Source organism: Lathamus discolor, chromosome Z (genome assembly GCF_037157495.1).
Source record: "Lathamus discolor isolate bLatDis1 chromosome Z, bLatDis1.hap1, whole genome shotgun sequence".
NCBI classification, from domain to species: domain Eukaryota; kingdom Metazoa; phylum Chordata; class Aves; order Psittaciformes; family Psittacidae; genus Lathamus; species Lathamus discolor.
Window position 1 is genome coordinate 74416168 of NC_088909.1, and position 20259 is coordinate 74436426.

The following is a 20259-nucleotide window of genomic DNA, read 5'->3' on the forward strand; positions in this document are numbered from 1 at the left end:
TGAAACGTAGATTCATTTTTTCATATGGGATTGAAAAAAAAAGTTCCTTCTCAACATAATACGATGTTGACAGAAAGTTTGTTGCTTTCAAACAAATGCCATTTAACTTGCAGAATTTGACTGATTTTGTATCACAACAGCCCACCTTGACAGAGGATTAAAACTATTCAAAAGACATTGCAGTTCATCATTTGCATTGTGTTTACAGAAAGAAAATTTTATTTCCTCTGGCTATATGGACAGAAGTACAAGTACCTCAAGACTAAGAGGTACTCATTCTGAGGGAGACCCATCAGAAAGGCAGTCTTCACTTATAACCGCTTAGACAAATTTCATCTTAAGAAAGCACAGAGTACCTAATAAACGCAAACTTTACATTTTTTGCAGCAAATCTGGAGCAGGTCACTGATCTATAGATAGCTATCTGGAAGTACCATTTGTTAAAAGAAAGGAACAAATTTAGCTTGTTATATTTCCAAAACCATTTTTTGAAGTTCAAAACTTAGAAACTACCAGGAGTATACACCCCCTCTCTGAATTCAGACAGAATTTCCAGAGACAGAGGAGCTCATACTGGGACCTCTGGTTTCTCCTACTTGCTCCACCTGGGGCCTAGTGTAACAGGCACTAACACCAGTACACAGAGACTGGATGTTGCTATACATTCAAAGGAGAGTGTATATAGCAGGAACTCAAGTCAAAGTAAACTATGAAATTACCCCACGAGTAAAAAATCAATAAACAAACAAAAAATTTATTCCCATCACTCCTTACAATCATTTTGATGTTCTTTCTGCTTTTGTGTCAACAACATTTTTCCCGGGGAAAAAAAGACATAAATGCTCATGCATACCAAACTTCTGAAAGGATTTTCATCCTATACTACTTTTGACCAGTCATCCTATCTAATATGCCATGTCATAAAACACCCCATGACTCTGGTGACCAGCCATTCTAAATGAATGCAGTCAAGCCTAATGCTTTTCTCTATGACTATAGCTGGAGCTTTCAATACTGCTGAATGAAGAGCTGGAGGTACCAATTTTTAATATGATTGCAACTATACCGTGTCTTTTTTTGTATGGCATGGTATCTAGAGTCATGCCAGCTGTGCTTGCTTGTAGGGAGTAAAAAGAAGGAAAGCTAAGAGAGAGAATCTATTTTAGTGCCAATTTTTATTGCTGCTACTGGATATTACTTTTCTACAGTAATATTTCTGGTGCTTTACACAACGTGAAAAATATTTTATATCTCTTCTGCAACTGTTAAGTACCAATCATTGCTTTGAATTAGGGTGAAATGCACTACAAATAGTAAATTCTCTTAAAAACAGTCATTGCAAGCAACTCAAAGGCTCATTTTGTTTGTATATGAGCTTAATAAGGAGCTCCTACATAAAGAGACTTGCAAGAGTATTTGTCAGCAGCTGGCATACAGAACATGGGGCTTTTACTCATTTACCTTTGTTCTCAGCAGATCACTCATCTCCTAAATATTAATCATCCATAATATTCACTGCATATTTACCTTCAGGCTCTTTCAAAGTTCTGATTTAAAATAGGCTTTTCAAAAGCTTCAAAGAGCAACAGAATGGATGCAGGTAAAACAAAGACTGAATTAACTTTCACTGCTGAGTAGTCAGAAGTATGAAAATGCCAGATCTTTGTAAGGGGCATAATATAAAGGAAACTCGGTGGTGGTTACGATACATATATTGTTAAGAGTCAAAGAGGTTAGTTTAATGCTAGCTCTATTTGGAACAGAAGCACAGCAGTGGGCCAAAAGGAAGATCCCAAGCAGCTTTTGCAAATTACTATGTGCTCTTGAAGTAAAGCATGTCCTATAAACTTCATACTTAGCATGATTCAGGTAGAGATGTTGTTTGCTTGTATTTATACTCTTAATATTCTATGTGGTTTTGGGCATATCAATAAATTAATTAATAGATAAGATGAGCAGAGTAATAGGTTTCTCATGTCTTATCAGAAAATTGATATATTTAAGAACTTCTTTAAAAAAACAGCTGAACTGCCTGTCTCTTAGAAGAAATGGATTATTTTGAAATCTATAAGGAAACTGCATTGCAATAAAAGTAACTTCCAATAGTAAAATTTCAAGGTGATAAAATATGGAATTTGATACATTCAGCTTCACATCTTTATGGCTTTTCTACAGACTCTTTTTAAAATTAAGCAAATTATCTTCCTTCCAGTGTCACTGAGGAATATAATCTGGATAAGAACTGTAGAGCAGGAGGAGAAAAAGCATTCCAACACTATGAACGCTTCTACTAGAAGTGCAGCAGAAAGCTTTGGGGAATGCTCTATTTAAAAAATGAGGGTGGATATAAAGTAAAATGTGGTAAGCACAGCATTTGGAACCAAAATTATATAGTTCACATACTCAAAAGTAGTTCTTCATACACAAATGTAAGCATATTTTGTGCATATTTGCATATCTGCAAAAGACTTACCTAAGACCAAAAAAATCATCAGGCACCTGCTCATTCTGAAGTGCTTAGAGATCATTTGATATAAACTGTAAGAGGTAAAAATATTTAACTTCAGTTTATACTGAATGCAGGCCCACTTACAGAAGCTATATGAATTTAAAAAAGAATATTAGACCACAGTGACATTACATTGTAAACTGGGAGCAGCGAAATGCAAGTGGTTCTCTTACTAACTAGAAATTACAGAGGTTAATTGATATTTTTTTTCTTTTTTGTAGACACACATCTAATTTTAAGGACAGATATGTCTGTGAACATATCTGCATTTTTTCCCACTAGCCTGAAAGACAGGTAGTTTTTGGCCAGAAACTTTTTTCACAGGTCAGCAAAGAATAGATTAAACCACCACCCACAGCCATGAGCAATGTTGTCCTGCTTTCTGCAGGCAAGAAAATGAGTGAGATTTACTCTCTTTTGGCATGATGCCAGATGCCAGCAGAATAGAGCACGTAGTGGAGGCAGACTGTGTAGGAAATACCTCTTCTTGATGAATAGTGACCCTACAGAAAGATTGAGACATGAGTATCATACTTAGATATTTGTTTGATACTTTACATCCCATATCAGACATTTTATGCAAAAAAAAAGTAAAACCTACCCAGTAAGTAACACTGCAGGTTATGTTCACCAGGCATGAGGATACTGAGGTGGAAGATTGACAGTGTTTGTAATACTTGCTGGGATGCTGTGGAATGAAGTAAAATCTGTCTGTTTTCCTCCCAGTTGGGACTCAGTTTTGTTTTAGGGCGTCAGTGTGGCAGCATGTCTTTACTGTATCAACACTGAATGTCTAAAGGCAAAGATGGGAACTGTCAGAAAGACTTAATCAAAGATACACTGGTCTTTGTAGTCTGAATACAGATGATGCTTTCTTTTAAATTTGTGTGATACTTTTCTTTCTGATTCACTTCATTAATCTGAAGGCTGCTCCTATTTTAGGGAAATAAAGAACCTTTAATGCTTACAGATACCATTTTGCATGCAGACACTTTCACATCCTGGGATATGTAATAGATAAATGGCCTTAGCATTAATCCCTAAAGGATTTATGGCTTTGTGTACACAGTGTCAAAACAATGACTATGCACAGGAGGGTTTGTATCCCTACCTTCTTTTGCCCACATGCTCTTGAATGCATCTGACTGCCTGCTGCCATACAAGCCCAAATGGCATGCTCAAGCTCGTGGCATCCCATGAGACCTGAAAGGCAGACTCTTGCCCTGACATTGAAATCTGAAGTGAGAGCCAAGGCAAGTCAAGCTTTAAGGGTGACTTTAATATGCATGTTTAATCCTTAATTCTTACAAGCTTCAAATATATTCCTACTGCTGTGCAAGCAAACACAAAGACAAAATTGTACAGACAAAGCCTTTAAGAAAGTGTGCTGCTTAAACTTCAAGTCCGTAGTTTCAAGATTATCTTTATGACTTTGGGACCCCAGGTCTGATAACCCAATTTTGGACAAAGACTACTTTCTAGAATAGCAATGAGCTATTGCTCCCTTTGATGCAAATAAGTGCATCGGAACTGCAGGTCTTCATCACTCTGACTATGAGGCCATGATTAAGTTTTAATGACTTGCCTTCTGGTGGGCATGGGCACCAGAAAACACTATGAAGTCTGTAAAATTAAATCTAGTAGCCTCAACAAAGGCAGCTTTTGCAAGAGAAAGTTCTGCTGAAGCAACATCAGTAGGAGAAGGATTTTCTTTGTGCCATAGTGGCTTCTACCTTCCACCTCTCAATGTAAGTTCACTTACTCACTGATTTAGATCACTTCAAAATAACACTATATTTTCTCCAGATTCTTAAACCTGTAATAAGTTTCCAAGTTGAACTTACCTCTTTAGAAAGCCATTGACTATAAGCCAAAGCTCAGGTTTAAAAGAAACAAAAAATAACCCACCAAAAAAACCCTGAACGTAATTATTCTAAGAGAATTTCTGAGTCAGTACAATGGAAGAACATAACAAACTTGTTATTTGATATGTCTATAATACAACACATGGACCAACATGTTTTCTCAGACACCATCAGCTGTCTCTCTTTCTAATAATACAATTTGCATTACCCCTTCATAGTGAACACACACAGAATATGATTATTTATGAGGGTGGTAAGTGACAAACTTCCCCTATATGCAATCTCTACTGACTTGCATATGTGCATTTCACAAGCAGAAACTCCCACACCATTGACCCATAATGCTAAGTATGTCCACCTAGTTCATTGAGGAGATCACTGAGGATCATTGGTAAATCCATAGGAATCAACAGGATAAATATTCCTCCCAGAAGGGATTGTGAAAGCCAGGCATTCACCCAACTTGTTTGCCTTCCTGCCAGTGTCCTCCCATGAAGCCACATACTCCCAATTCAATTGTTACTCACCTACTTGCAGATTCACTTCCACTCTCCTCGTCCAGCTTGAGAAAGTGTGACATGTTATGATATGAGCACTTCCCAGGGTTTCCCAGAGGTTACCTCATCAACATGTAGCACAATACCATGTATATCACATTTTGACCCATCCAGGTTTCTGCAGGGAATAGCACGTGGCTTTTTAAACATATGCACCACCACTATTTTCAGAGGTTAACACTCAGAATAGAGTGCTTCTCAGTGATGATGCAAAGAATGTTCAGAATAGCCATCATGCTTTCCTCTTTCAAATATACCTTACAAAAAAGACAAACACTGAGAAACCCCAAAAAGCTGTGTCCCTGCCTACAAAACAAGTATTTATGTCCAAGTGTAGCTTTTTGCTCTAGCAAGTCAAAGCCTGAGCAACTCTCAAAGGTTATCCAGAACTTAACTATTTAGTTTGGTCTGGGTTACAAGGTCTATGTACAAACATACATCTAGAAAGGCAGAAAGTGAGACTAAAATAATATGCAAATGATCCACAAGATCCGCTACACAGAGTAAGATGGGGAAATATCATCTATAAGGCAATGGGAGTGTGAGAAAATTTACTTGGAGAAGATTTAAGGAACCGATGAAATAGCTAAAAGGGCAGTACTGTGAACAGACTCAAGCTCACAGGTGCAGATTGTGATTCTGGCAGTTGTGCTCCTGATTAATGAGTGAAAAGTGATCTGGTTCCCATAGCAACCTAAGAAACACAAAGGAAAACTTCATTTCTTCAAAGCTGATGAATACACCTTGGCTTTCAAAATACCAGGGAAAACTATGATAAGGATCCTTTTTTATCTCAAAGTAAATCTTCCTCAAGAGGTTAATTTTGCAGAATGGGGTTTAGATTTGCAGATAACAGGACTCGTTTTCACAGGCTTCTGGAGTAAGAACATGCAATCTGTGCAAAAAGAATGCCCACCAAGAATTGGAACTTTTTGTGTCTGATTTTCAATACTCATATTTCAGTATGGGTAGAACATTACATTCAAGGATGCTGTTTTTCTTAGAGTATAGGTAAAAGAAAATTTCCTTGCATACTGAAGATACAAAATGTATCTATTAAATAAAACATTCTGGTTTTGATATTTTTCTTTCTCTGAGAAAGAAAATTATTTCCTGTGTAAAATCCAGTCTTTGGGCAAGTCACTGGAAAAGCCTAAGATACGAGATTGAACCATGAGCTCTGCAAACGCAGAATACTCCAGATTTTAGTTTAGAGTTCTCTGTAGAAATAAGAGCACAAAAGAAAAATACTGGATCAGACCAAAAGCTGGTCTAGCTCAGTAGCCACTGACCAAACAATGAATGTACTCCTAAAATTACAAAGACAAACAAAGCATGGATTGCTGCTCCAACAATTTGCAGTTCAGGAGCTTCATGAATCAAAACAGTAAAGAAATGCTAGCTGCTGAATCATTCTGCTGGAATTACTGAAGAACAAATATATTAAAACAAATATAATCTAAACCATCTGCAGACCAGACCCTCTTTTCAGGGAATTTAGCTGCCTGCCTGGGGCCCAGATCAGGGGTGTCACCAGAAAACTGATGAGGTTTGTACAGCCTTCGAATTACTACTTACTCCTGCTCTTTCACATGGGTACCAGTGATGTTTCAAAAAGACCAAGGTCAATCAAGAGATATTTCAGGATCTTGAGAAAAATGCTAAAGGATTCAGGAGCATGGGTAATGGAGACTGCTCCCAGTAATGGAGAAAGGCACTGTAAGAAACAGGTGAGCCCAGGACATCAAAACCTGGGTCCAAGACTTGTGCCTCCACCAGAACCTTGTTTTTTTATAATCACCAACAAATGCTGTATTTTGCACCTAGGACAAAGTAACACCAGAGACAAGCATAAACTGGCAGAGGAGAGGCTGGAGGGCAGCCCTGCAGAAAGGGCCCTGGGAGCAGACTGTGAGTCAGCGGTGTGCCCTGGCAGCCACGACAGCAAACTGCAGCCTGGGGTGCACCAAACACAGCAGAACGAGCTGGTCAAAGGAGGTGATCACCCTGCTGTATTCAGAGTTGTGCGGCCTCACCTTGAGCCCTGTGTGCAGCTCAGGGCCCACAGTTTAAGGAGGATGTGAAGGTCCTTGAATGCAGGCAGAGGAAGGCAACAAAGCTGGTGGAAGGGCAGGAAGGCGCGTCCTGTGAGGGGCGGCCGAGGGCTTCGGCCTTGTCTGGTGTGGAGGAAAGGAGGCTGAGGGATGAGCCCATTGCTCCCTCCAGCTTCCTGAGGAGGGGAAGTGGAGAGGGGGTGCTCATCTCTTCTCCCTGCGATCCAGTGGTAGAACACATGGGAGTGGTTCAAAGCTGTACAAGGGGAGGTTTAGGCTGGGCATTCCGAAGTACTCCTCTGCTCTGCTCTGCTCTACTCTACTCTGCCCTTTGCTCTGCTGTGCTCTGCTCTGTTCTGTTCTGTCTTATTCTGTTCTGTTCTATTCTGTTCTGTTCTCTTCCGTTCTATTCTGTTCTGTTCTCTTCCGTTCTGTTCCATTCCATTCAAGCAATTCTACCTTAATATGTACTTGTTTAAATCCTTTGGGTTTATACTAGCCTGAAGCTCAGAGTCTTGATCTTTCAAATAAGGAATCGTATTACAGAACCACTTATTGACTGTGGCAGTTCAAATCTTGGATTCTCCCCGTCTCAAAGATGTTTCCCATGTGAGTCCTGCCTGCATAAATATGTTTTGTTAATGGAGGACCAATGGAATCCAGCTGTTCAAATTAGTGTTAAAACATGCATTGATGTCTGTGGTATAAACTTAGGACCTCCAGGCCACAGTCTGCATTTTTGCTAGTAGGAGAGCACTCTTTCGATGATGCAGTTTCATTCAGAGGAACTACCTGTGTAGTAAGAAACTATTCAAACATAAGGGTCCATCTCACCATAATAAGCATCTTCAGAAAATACACCTCAATACACAGAAAGTTCATGTTTAGTAATATGCAGTTTTCATGCTTCTTGAAATCATCACACTGAGAGTCTGGTAGGTGGAAACAATGGACAGTAGAGTAACAAAAGATTACATAACATCCAAATGATAGAATAAAATCTAAGACAGATAAACTGAATGCCATTTCTTAATTGTACTGCCATTGCCCTGACTTAATTTCTGTTGAAGTACTCTTACCTTTTATTTTACTAAAAGCAAGAATGAACCACTACTTCTTTGTGGCCCTGTAAGCAATGCCTCCTCTGGCTGATACCGCCTTTTGGAGCTTCATGTGCAATACAAAACTCAGTACAGCACTGATCAACTATGTCTAGTGAGAGACCAGAGCTTTCTGACCCACTATTTGTAAGTCAGTGTTTAAAATTTTCTGTTCCTTAAAGTTTCTTGATTTCCTCACTTTCTTTCAGTGAAATCTCCCAAATCTGATGCATTTACCAACATATATACAAGTATTTATGTATTTTTCAACATTTCACCTCTGTTGTACAAACCATGGACCTATTTCAAATAATGCATATTATAATGCTAATTTTTGGTTTCATTTAATCTTATCTGCCTTTCATTTCTACTTCTAAATTCACCATATTAAAATCCTTATTTGAACAGGAAAATATACCTCATTCCCTTTACTTTATCAATGAAATTCAAAAACAGCAAGTGAAATTATTCCTCTTTTAGGCTAAGGTAATTGAGATTGGAGCTGTGTGACTTTTTTCAGCTAACCAGCTTTACAGCAAGAATAGCACTCAGAATATTTTTGGCTGTATTAGTCTCATTTTCATCCTAATTAAAGGCAGTTTTCAATTAAAGCAAAAGAATATAAAAAACTACATAGAGGTATTTTTTTTTATATATTAAGTCTATTCAAAGTATTTTTGAGTTTTCATTCTTTAAAATACATATATTTTTAATTCATTAAATATCTTGGCTGAACCAAAGTTATGGGGTTTGTCCAAAGGGCAAACTGGTGCTGCTTTTTTTCCCTGTATAAATCTTACTGACAACAGAGTCCAGCTTTTTCCTTGGTTAAAATCACAATCTCTTCTTTCTCCCACTTTGTGGTAATATGACTTGTCAAAATAAATTATTATGTCAGAAATAAGAAGAGCAAAGACAAAGCTGATTTACTGGCAAACACACACACACACAGAGAAGGAAAAAAGAAAAAAAGAAAAAACAGAAAACCAAACCAAAAAACCACACACAAACAAATACTTTCTTATACAAACTGGAAGATCCAAAACAGAGTCCTTGGTTCCACAACAGAAATCTCCATTTTTAAGGCTTACTGAAAGCTAAGATTTCAGCTGGGCCCATGACTAGTCAAAAATCTTATTATATTTGGATTGTACATTTCAGTTATTTTTAATTGAGATGCCATAAAAACTAAAGAAAAAATGGTCTACAGTAGTTAAAATATATACTTACTCTAGTTAGTGATACATTACAATTTATAGTACTTTTTTTTAGATTATTGTAAATTATTGTTTAGGGGAATGTAAAAGGCAAATAAAATCTAGCTATAACTATTGAAATTAAACAATTACTGCAGGCTGGCCCTCAAGGAGAAACTGCAACAGAATATAAAATCATATTCAGTCATTACCTTTAATTAACATGGAAAAGAAAGGTAAACCATGCAGTGAATATCTTGAACTTCTGAATGCAAAAAACAGTTGAGTGGATACAGCACATTCTAGGCTCACAGCTGAGCCACTAAATAGTTCAAGAAATTTAATTAAAAAAAAAAGCATACACAAAACAGGAAGCTAAAGTAAAAGTTGCAGTCTAAATACAGATCCTGCAAAATGTACCCTTGCACTTAGCTTCAACTCCCAGCTTTATTGCATACAGTAGATAAAGTTAGGCATGCACACAAGTCATTGCAAGATCTGGGTCTAATTAGACAGGATACTTTGAGTAAGTGCTACTCAAAAGTACAGTGGGCTAGCCATGTAAAGTTTCCAGAATTAGGATCTGTCTAAATACCATGAACACTCAAACACAGTGAAACAGTGACAAGCATTTCCAAAACGCTCTGGAGCTCATTTTTTAATATGGATGAACTTATGTACTAAATATTTCAATAAGCCTCTACAGAAAAAAAAAAAAAAAAAATCACTTACAGTATTCCTTTACACATTTGAACAAAAATGCCCTTCCAGCACAACAATGCTATGCTTGTAACGCTAATGCCCATACTTCCCTCCCAGAGTAGAAAAAACACTAATTCATTTCAAATCAGAGAGTTCCAACAGAATGCATGAATGTTTGGCCTTTGACCAATATTTAATCTTTGCACATACCTTTTCTGTATTGTAACATAGCTGCACTCCAAATGTATTGTACTTGAGAAGGTAAGGGAGGGCATGAGGGAGGGAACAGGAGCATCAGTTTATTACAGACAAGGAAAGAAACCAAATTACTTTTTCTATGAACTCTAAATGATCTTTACTTTTCTAAGAAAGCTGCAATAAAACCAGAAATTCAAAGAGGATTTGTTTGTGTGTGATGTCTTACATATTAAAATGAGTTGAATCCCGTTTCCAGTGCTATCAAGTTCGCTTTTGTTTCTGTCTTCAAAAGAGTGGCATAGGCTCAACATAGTAGAAAACGCTAATGGAAACTGTAAAATATAGGTACAATATTAGCTGTTCTCATGACAAGAAGTCTTTTGGAGCATGACATATCAACAAACACACTTTGCACCACACTTTGTGCTATTTTATGGGCAAGTGAAGGTCTTGGTGAATATAGCATGTTTGCTAATGCTAGTCCAAGAATTTATTGTGGCAGATTGAAAGGACCCACTGTAGAAGAACTGCACATATATATCCACAAAATTCCCTAGACTCAGTTCCTTGCTAAATATCAAATTTGCTATTGCAGGGATAGTTCCATATTTAGTTTTCTCTTTGCGTACTATTAGATGGTTGTCCTCTTTGCATTATTTTCTAAACTATGTTCATTATTCCTTAACAGTTTAATCTCAGAAGCTATAGAAGGTGGTAGGTCACTTATTTAGTTAGCATGCCTTTAAGAGAAGGTAAGGGCAGATAAATAGAATCATAGAATGGTTAGGGTTGGAAAGGACCTTAAGATCATCTAGTTCCAACCCCCCTGCCATGGGCAGGGACGCCTCACACCCAAGGCTCTGTGCAGCCTGGCCTTGAACACCACCAGGGATGCAGCATTCACAACTTCCCTGGGCAACCCATTCCAGTGCCTCACCACCCTTACAGGAAAGAATTTCCTCCTTATATCCAATCTTAACTTCCCCTGTTCAAGTTGGAACCTGTTACCTCTTGTCCTATCACTACAGTCCCTAATGAAGAGTCCCTCCCCAGCATCCTTATAGGCCCCCTAAATAACATAGTAATAGTACATAAATTGGCACATTAGATCACACTATCCCAATATCTGCATATTTTCATTTCACAAAATTGTCAAGAATTCTCCCACTGCCTTCAAAATCTTAGGTTTGAAGAAAGACTCAGCACATTCCCAAGTGAAATACATCAAACCAGCTATCCCTATGAATTTTGCGGCCTTGTAATAAGGTATTTACTATTACCACTTCTGTCTAAATTTTGTGTAAGCAGCAGAATTCAAGTGCCATTTGTGATACATTTTTTTCCCCTCTCCACAATATGTATTCCTGTCCACACTGTAAACATTTTTTACTTTTTTTTTTTCTAACTACCTTATCTTAGATCCTAAACCAACTCAAAATGCATGTTCTCTACTTAAGCGTCACTTACTTAATTTTCCAAACTCTTTCCACAGGACAACCAGACATTGTGACTTTGTTTCCAGTTACTGCTGAGATCTGTCTCAAACTGAGCTATATAGATATTCATCCATACAGGCAAAACTGAGAGGGCAGTTAGGAAAGGAAAATGTCATCTGAACCTCCCACGGGCAAGAGGGGAAAGAATCCTCTTTTCGTAAAAGCCAGAAAGTACATGGAGGTTTAGTTATTAAACCAGCAAGCAGCCCCAGAAATTTTAACAATGTCTCTTTGATGCATTCCCTATTCTTTCCAACAACAAAACATAAGGACTGTGTGTGCCAGTTTTGAAAAGTTATAAATACTCTTATTTATCATCATACCAACCTGGCTCCAACTATATTCTATAAATATTGTAAGGGAAAAAGTCCACACAGATTAACTGGGGAAAAAATATCTCAGGAAGAGTCCTTATTCAGAAACAACAATAGTGTTCAAAAAATCATTCAAAAATAAGCCTTGGACAAACTAAAGGTCTTTCAGCTAGAATTAAAAGAAGACTTTGTAGAAAATATTTTCATATTTTAAGAGCATTTCCCATCTTAACATAAAATATAATGCAAGGAACGTTAGATAAGGTGATTGCTTTTCTGTTTGTGCTCTAAACAACAAAGAGAATATTTGCAGAGATCTGCAGCATTTCTGTGTAAAACTTTGCACCTCATAAATAAATTGCTAGAACTACTTGCAAAACCAAGTGCATGTTGCCTAATAAGTTTGCATGTGTAAAGTGTGATTTATTGTAGATGCAGTTCAAACAAGCTCAGTGAAAATTTTGCCTTATGAGTATTATTAATATCAAAAATAATTTATAGTCATTTCATAGTTGAACAGTTTATAAATACATTCACCCACATTATTCTGTTTCCTTCCATTCTGCTCCCTTTGGGATATTTGAGTAAGGTAAAGGGAATGGAAAGCTAAAAGAAGATAATGGAAGGTTATAGAAAAGGTTCTTCACTTTGTGTGAGCATAAAGCCATATAGCCATCACTGTAACAGTTTTAAGAATTTGTATAACACTTTTTCTGTTTATTTAATAAAATTTTTGATTGCAAGAATTCATTTTTTGACAAGGAAGTTTACCCAAATGCCATCTTCCCCCTCCTCCCCCTGCCCATAATACAGAAAGGTGTTTGTGTAGCTTGGGATTTTTAAAATTTAAGTGATTGCATATATGTTTTTTTAAAAGTTTGCTTTTAGAGGTACCATATGCTTTTAACTTAGCTCTACAACAAATAAAGAAATAGGATGAAACTACAGATAAGGATAACATAGAGTGTCCTTTTAAGAATTCATTGTGCCCAACCTGAGCTCCTAGGAAGGTTCTGTTTATAAGAACAGCACTTCTCAAACACTCAGCAACTTCTGGGTACCTTAAGCTGAGGACTCAAAAGTCACAGGTCACTGTGAAAATACAGGTCAAGACCTGATTGTGGAAGAGTTTATCTCCAAAAAAAATGTAATCAGAGATTCAGAGATAATATTCTATTTATAGCTGTAGTGATTTTAATGTAAGAAATAAATAAAAATTGTGTAGCAACAATACTTTTTAGCATTCCGGTTTTAACTCTGAATGTTATTTACATAATTTCACATATTTAATTTCAGATGACCCAAGAATCTGTATAACATGCATTCAGAACTATTATATGTAAGTATAGCTCTATAGCTCTTCATGCTCATATATTTTTCTAAAGCAAATATCTGTGCTTCACTACATAGATCTGCTCTGCATGTGTTATCGCATTCCTGATAAGTATTGCCTATCCGAGAATAGTCATTTTGGAAAAAGGTTTGTAAAATGCTGAAAAACTAGCCTCTCTCTCACCATCAATGCTTTTTAAAATGCATGGACTGATGTGAACTTTGCATGTGTGAAGAGAGTAATGTGGATAAGAAACGGTCTAAAACAGTGCCTCTGGATTTGGAATTAGCATGCTTTTAATATATTGTGTCCAGTTCTGGTATTAGCAGCTCAGTAAGCCCATTTAAAAATGTTGAGCAAAGGAAAAATATTAATTCAAAGATTAACTTAAATCGAGGGAAATTAAGAACTTTACTGCTTTTCAAAGGGACATCTAGAGATCTCTGTAAAATTATCATGACAAAAGAAAACATAAATAGGCTATTCAATCTAGCTGTAAACAAACGCATTAGATTATATATTTTTACATGCAATCAGCTCTTTACAAATGCAATATAGTAATTCATAATTCAGCATGCACTCATTTTTGTGCCTACATTTTAAAAAGAAAATCAAAATAGTTACACTCAAGAACTCAGATTAGAAAACATCTTTGCTGGTGACATGGGCAGTGGGATTGAGTGAGCTCTCAGCACATTTGCTGTGTAGTACGGTTGATATGCTGCAGGGAAGGGATGCCATCCAGAAGGACCTTGACACACTTGAGATGTGGGCCAGTTTTCAACAAGGCTAAGTGCAAGGACCTACACCTGGGTCAGAGCAATCCCAGGCACAGCTACAGGTTGGGCAGAGAATGGATTGAGAGCAGCCCTGAGGAGAAGGAATTCATGGTATTGGCTGATAAACTCAATATAACCTAGCTGCATGAGCTCGCAGTCCAGAAACCAACCGTGTGCTGGGCTGCATCAAAAGGAGCATGACCAGCAGGTTAAGGGAGGTGATTCTCCCCCTCTACTCTGCTCTTGTGATACCCCACCTGCAGTACTGCATCCAGCTCTGGGAGCAACAACACAAGGGGGAGGGGGACCTATAGGAGCAAGTCCCAAGGAGAGTCACAAAGATGTTCTGAGGGCTGGAGCACCTCTCTTATGCGGACAGGATGAGAGAAAGCTGGGCTTTTTCAGCCTGGAGAAGAGATGACTCCAGGGAGGGTGGTGAGGCACTGGCACAGGTGCCCAGAGAAGCTGTGGCTGCCCTATCCCTGGCAGTGTTCAAGGCCAAGTTGGAAGGGACTTTGAGCAACCTGGTCTGGTGGAAGGTGGCAGGGTGGGTTGAAACTATATGATCTTTATTGTCTCTTCCAATCCAACCCATTTATGATTACATTTGCCAGCTGAATAAGCAACATAAGCACAAATGCACTTTGGTTGAGCCCTTCATTAGAGGAACAATTTCTGTTCATTAGGATGAGAACAGAGCTTTATCATTACCATACCTAGAAACACACAGAAAAGAGACGCAGTGACCTCAAAAGAAACTTACTAATGATGTTCTACTTTATCTTACAGGTATAAGCAGCGTTGCTATAAATACTGCCCAGAAAATACCTACAGAGAAGAAAGTTCTCTGCAGTGTAGAGAATGTCCTAGCGAATGTGGTAGCTGTGACAAGGGCACGTGTGACTCGTGTAAGGAAGGCTTTTATCTCTTAGGTAAGAAAGATACCATATGTGGCATACATACCGAAGTATTTTAGAGTTTTTCTTTAGAGAAAGAGTCTGGACCTAAATTCTTAAATTCATAAATCTCTTATTTGGCAGACAGTGGAAGCTGAGGGAAGTTAGCTCTTTGTAGAATCAGCTCCTTTGCATTAACGGGGTGGTTATGTTAGCCTATGGTACTGTTTGGTCTGATGTACTAGACCACATCTTCCCTTTTTTTTTTTTCATTTTTATTTTTAATGCATTTGCACTCTTTTGATCAAATAGAAAAACCATTGTGTTTGATTCAGACTTTGTGAAAGAAAAAGTTTTTAACTCACTGGAAGATATGGAAACTTCTCCTTACTGTTTGCAAGTCGAGTTTTACTTTGACTTTCAGGTCCACATAAAGTAACAAGCCTTAAACCCTTAAACAAGCTCAGTTAAAACCACTAAATTCCACATCAGATTCACACAAGACTAGGAATATCTTAGCTTTATTACAAAGCTATAAATCAGGCAGGTCAGGTTCAGACATAGTGCCAAAAATGTATCACAGGAAATCCTGAGGTTATGGTATTCTTGTGCTTTGCCTGATGAAGGTGCCCTGTAGTTGAGTACAGGAGCATCACATTCATGGAAAACTCTGTGGTCACAACCTGAGATGATCTGGTGGTGTAGTGGGGTTTTAATAAAAATTGGAGGAAGCTCAAAAAATTATCAGTGTAACAACTTCTAGGGGCTTCACTGCAGTATGCCAACACTTAAATTGATTTACCTGAGTTTAGCTTTATATTAGCCAGAAACTAGACATATCACCGAATCACAGAATCCCAGAATCCCAAGGGTTGGAAGGGACCTCAAAAGATCATCTAGTCCAACCCCCCTGCAAGAGCAGGGTAACCTGCAGTACATCACACAGGAACTTGAATAAGTCCAGGCGGGCCTTGAATATCTCCAATGTAGGAGACTCCACAACCCCCCTGGGCAACCTGTTCCAGTGCTCTGTCACTCTTACAGTAAAGAAGTTCTTCCTGATGTTAACGTGGAACTTCCTATGCTCCAGTTTGCACCCATTGCCCCTTGTCCTATCACTGGGTATCACTGAAAAAAGCCTAGCTCCATCATCCTGACACCCACCCTTTACATATTTGTAAACACTGATGAGGTCACCCCTCAGTCTCCTCTTCTCCAAGCTAAAGAGACCCAGCTCCCTCAGCCTCTCCTCATAAGGGAGATGCTCCACTCCCTTAATCATCTTTGTGGCTCTGCACTGAACTCTTTCAAGCAATTCCCTGTCCTTCTTGAACAGAGGGGCCCAGAACTGGATGCAATATTCCAGATGCAGCCTCACCAAGGCTGAGTAGAGGGGGAGGAGAACCTCTCTTGACCTACTAACCACACCCTTTCTAATGCACCCTAAGATGCCATTTGCCTTCTTGGCCGCAAGAGCACATTGCTGGCTCATGGTCATCCTCCTATCCACCAGGACCCCCAGGTCCCTTTCCCCTTCGCTACTTTCCAGCAGGTCAACCCCCAACCTGTACTGGTACATGGGGTTGTTCTTCCCCAGATGCAAGACTCTACACTTGCCCTTGTTAAATTTCATCAAGTTTCTCCCCGCCCAACTCTCCAGCCTGTCCAGGTCTCGCTGAATGGCAGCACAGTCCTCTGGTGTGTCAGCCACTCCTCCCAGTTTTGTGTCATCAGCGAACTTGCTGAGGGTGCACTCAGTTCCCTCATCCAGGTCATTGATGAAAATACTAAACAGCACTGGTCCCAGCACCGACCCCTGAGGGACTCCACTAGTCACAGACCTCCAGCTAGATTCTGCGCCATTGACCACAACTCTCTGCCTTCTTCCTTTCAACCAGTTCTTGATCCACCTCATTACTTGATCGTCAAGCCCACACTTCCATAGCTTATCTATGAGGATGCTGTGAGAGACAGTATCAAATGCCTTACTGAAATCAAGAAAAACCACATCTACCACTCTACCATCATCCCTCCACCTAGTCACTCCCTCATAGAAGGCTATAAGGTTGGTCAAACATGACTTCCCCCTCATAAAACCATGTTGGCTGTTCTTAATGACCCCCTCATCATTAATATGCCTAGAGATGGAGTCAAGAATAAGTTGTTCCATCACCTTTCCAGGGATGGAGGTAAGGCTGACCGGTCTATAATTACCCGGGTCCTCCTTCTTGCCCTTCTTATAGACTGGTGTGACCTTTGCCATCTGCCAACCCTCAGGCACCTCTCCCATTTCCCACAACTTACCAAAGATGATGGAGAGTGGCCTAGCAATGACCTCCGCCAGCTCCCTCAGCACCCGTGGGTGCATTCCATCCGGACCCATCGATTTACAGATGTCCAGATTGCATAGCTGATCCCTAACCCAATCCTCATCTACCAAAGCAAACTCCTCCTTTGTCCTGACTCCTTCTGGGGCTATAGGAATCCGGGGCCCCCGGGGAGAGTCTGCAGCAGTAAAGACAGAGGCAAAGAAGGCATTCAGCACCTCTGCCTTCTTTATATCCTCAGTCTCCAGGGCACCCACCTCGTTCAGCAGTGGGCCTATATTGCCTCTTATGTTAGTTTTATTTGCTATGTATTTGAAGAAGCCCTTTCTATTGTCCTTAACCCGACTAGCAAGACTAAGTTCCAAGGAGGCCTTAGCTGTCCTAATTGCCTCCCTACATCCTCTAACAACTGTCCTATCTTCCTCCCAAGTGGCCAGCCCCTCCTTCCATAATCCATAGATTCTCCTTTTCCACTTGAGTTTGCCCAGCAGCTCCTTGTTTAGCCACGCTGGTCTCCTAGATCCCTTACTTGATTTCCTACTCATTGGGACGCTCTGATCCTGAGCTTGGAAGAAGCGGTCCTTGAATGCTGACCAACTATCTTGAGCCCCTTTACCACCTAGTACCCTTTCCCATGAGACTTCCCTTAGCAGTTGATTGAAGAGGCCAAAGTTGGCCCTTCGGAAATCCAGAACTGTGGCTTTGCTAGGTATTCTATTCCTCCCACACAGGATCCTAAACTCCACCATCTCATGGTCACTGCAGCCAAGGCTGCCATTGACCATCACCACTTCGACCAAACCCTCCTTGTTGGCGAGTACTAAATCTAGTAGCTCTGCTCTCCTAGTTGGTATGTCCACCATTTGCATTAAGAAGTTATCATCAATGCACCGGAGGAACCTCCTAGACTGTGAATGATTGGCTGTGTGAGTCTTCCAGCAAATATCGGGGTAGTTAAAATCCCCCACGACAACTAAGGCATGTAGTCGCGAGGCTACTTCCAGTTGCCTGTAGAAAGCCTCATCAACTCCTTCGTCCTGATCAGGAGGTCTATAATAGACCCCCACAACTGTATCACCCGTGCCAGTCTGTCCCTTATGTTCAAGTCCTCAAAATTTGCATATATCTAACAATCTTAGGGACTGCTGGACTTATATTTTATATTGGGACAGTATAACAATTGGGATGGAACCATGAAATTTTTATCCAGATTTGGACTTTTGGAAGACTTGTATATGCCAGATTTTAGGATGTGGATGAAAAACCATTTAGATAGTTACAAAATTTAAGCACAGCTTAGTTTGAAGTTTATGAAGCTTGCAAAAGGAACTGAGCTGAATTTAGGTTTCATGGTAAAAAGCTAGAGTTTGCATAGCTACAGAAAGTTTCATGGTTTCTTATTTACTGTGGGTTTTTTATACCATTTCTTGCTGGAGACAGGTTGATGCTGAAGGGAAAAAACCTCCTTGTCAGGATTCACAGGGGGCAGTAGAAACCATAATGCCAGGCTCTGTTTCTGTTGTAGATGGCACATGTGTGAGTGTGTGTGGGAATGGCTTCTTTGCTGATGACATCTCCAGAGAATGTGAACCTTGCCACCGGAGCTGTGCAATGTGTGTTGGATACAGCTATGAGAACTGTACTGGGTGCAGAAACAGTTTCCAGCTTTCTCGTGGGCAGTGTCTGAGTCCAAGAAATTCTCCACCCAGTGGGAAGTTCTGGAGTGGTAAGTTGCAAAAGATCCCTTAATCTTTTCTGTTTCCCTGGAGACTACTTCATTAAAAGTTTTAGAAAGAGAATATCAAGATCTTGCCCCTTGAGTGAAACTGCAGTGCTGTCCAATTCATTGTTGTTTTAAAAATGTACTGAGTGAAAACATTGGCTTCACAGGGTGAAATTCATCTTCCTGAAAATAGCATATTTTAATACAACTTGGGTGTTCCTTATCTAGGAGTTGTCTTATCTAGACGAATAAAAGTTTAAAAAAAGAAAGAAAAAAAATAAAAGATAGAGAATAGATTAAATACTGGGAGTTCCTTATCTAAATTACTGGAAGCCTTACAGGCTATGTTTTAGACCAGTTTTGGAGCTACTGATTCCCTGCATAGAAATACGTAGAGTTGGAGGAAATGGAAAGTTGTCAAGTATGTGTCTATCTGTGTATGTGGTATGTGTTTAAAAGCAAGCTCTCTTCTTTTCTCTTCTCCCCCTAATTTAGGCATGCACCACTAAGGGAACTAAACACTGGAGACAGAACTACATTCTGAAATTCTTATCCTACTTTGGCCATTTCCACAACCTTCACAAAATTATCAGCTCTTTCTTGGTGCCCTCACCTATAGCATGGGAAAAACAGTTTCTGTCAAAGAAAAGAAAAAAAAGATTTAGAAAGAATATGTTTTAGAAAATTAAAGCTGTTGAAAGGAGTAATTTGAATTAATTTTTAAATTATTTTCAAATGCATCCCAGTTCTGTCACAAATTTCTTGATAAGAAAGTGTTAAATGAAATGTGAAAAGGAGAAAATTTGTCTTTTCCATTATGTCAGTTATATAAAGTACAACTGAATAGGTTATGTTACCAAATAAGGCAGTGCTGAATTTACCACCCAGCACACAAATTAAAACTCATTTACTATGAATATCCATTCTTTTTAAGTGAAACCTGTGCAGCACAAGGAATTTCAATAGTTCGGATTGCAAGTGGCACTTTTCAATTATGTGTACATCATACTCTCCAACAAAGGGTAAAATTTCCTCTAGAGTTTCAATAGCTGTTTTGCTTGTCACTGTAAACAAAGAGAAAAGTCAATGTCATATAATCCTTTCACTCTCTTTATAATTGTAAATCATCAGCTGGAATAACACCTTCAGTTTTGGGCACAGTGTTAAAAGAAAGAAGTGGGCTGATTAGAGAGGAAACAGTGAGGATTAC

At 39.1% G+C, this 20259-nt stretch overlaps 2 protein-coding genes across 3 annotated transcripts in view; one reads left to right on the plus strand and one right to left on the minus strand.

Moving 5' to 3' along the window:
• The window catches only part of PCSK5 (proprotein convertase subtilisin/kexin type 5), a 257979-nt gene that overhangs the window by 211992 nt on the left and 25728 nt on the right, over window positions 1–20259 (plus strand). Inside the window, exons 25-28 of one of the 2 annotated variants that reach the window (XM_065663505.1) lie at window positions 13288–13330; window positions 14893–15035; window positions 18852–19052; window positions 19545–20062. In XM_065663505.1, the coding sequence (XP_065519577.1) occupies window positions 13288–13330; window positions 14893–15035; window positions 18852–19052; window positions 19545–19558 (401 nt within the window). In that variant the 3' untranslated portion in view covers window positions 19559–20062. Of the gene's footprint in view, window positions 1–13287; window positions 13331–14892; window positions 15036–18851; window positions 19053–19544; window positions 20063–20259 lie in introns of those variants that run through there. The other variant, XM_065663504.1, reaches the window with a different exon arrangement.
• LOC136005741 (riboflavin kinase-like) overlaps window positions 1–20259 on the minus strand; it is a 77954-nt gene that overhangs the window by 19961 nt on the left and 37734 nt on the right. The gene's annotated exons all lie outside the window — the stretch shown is intronic.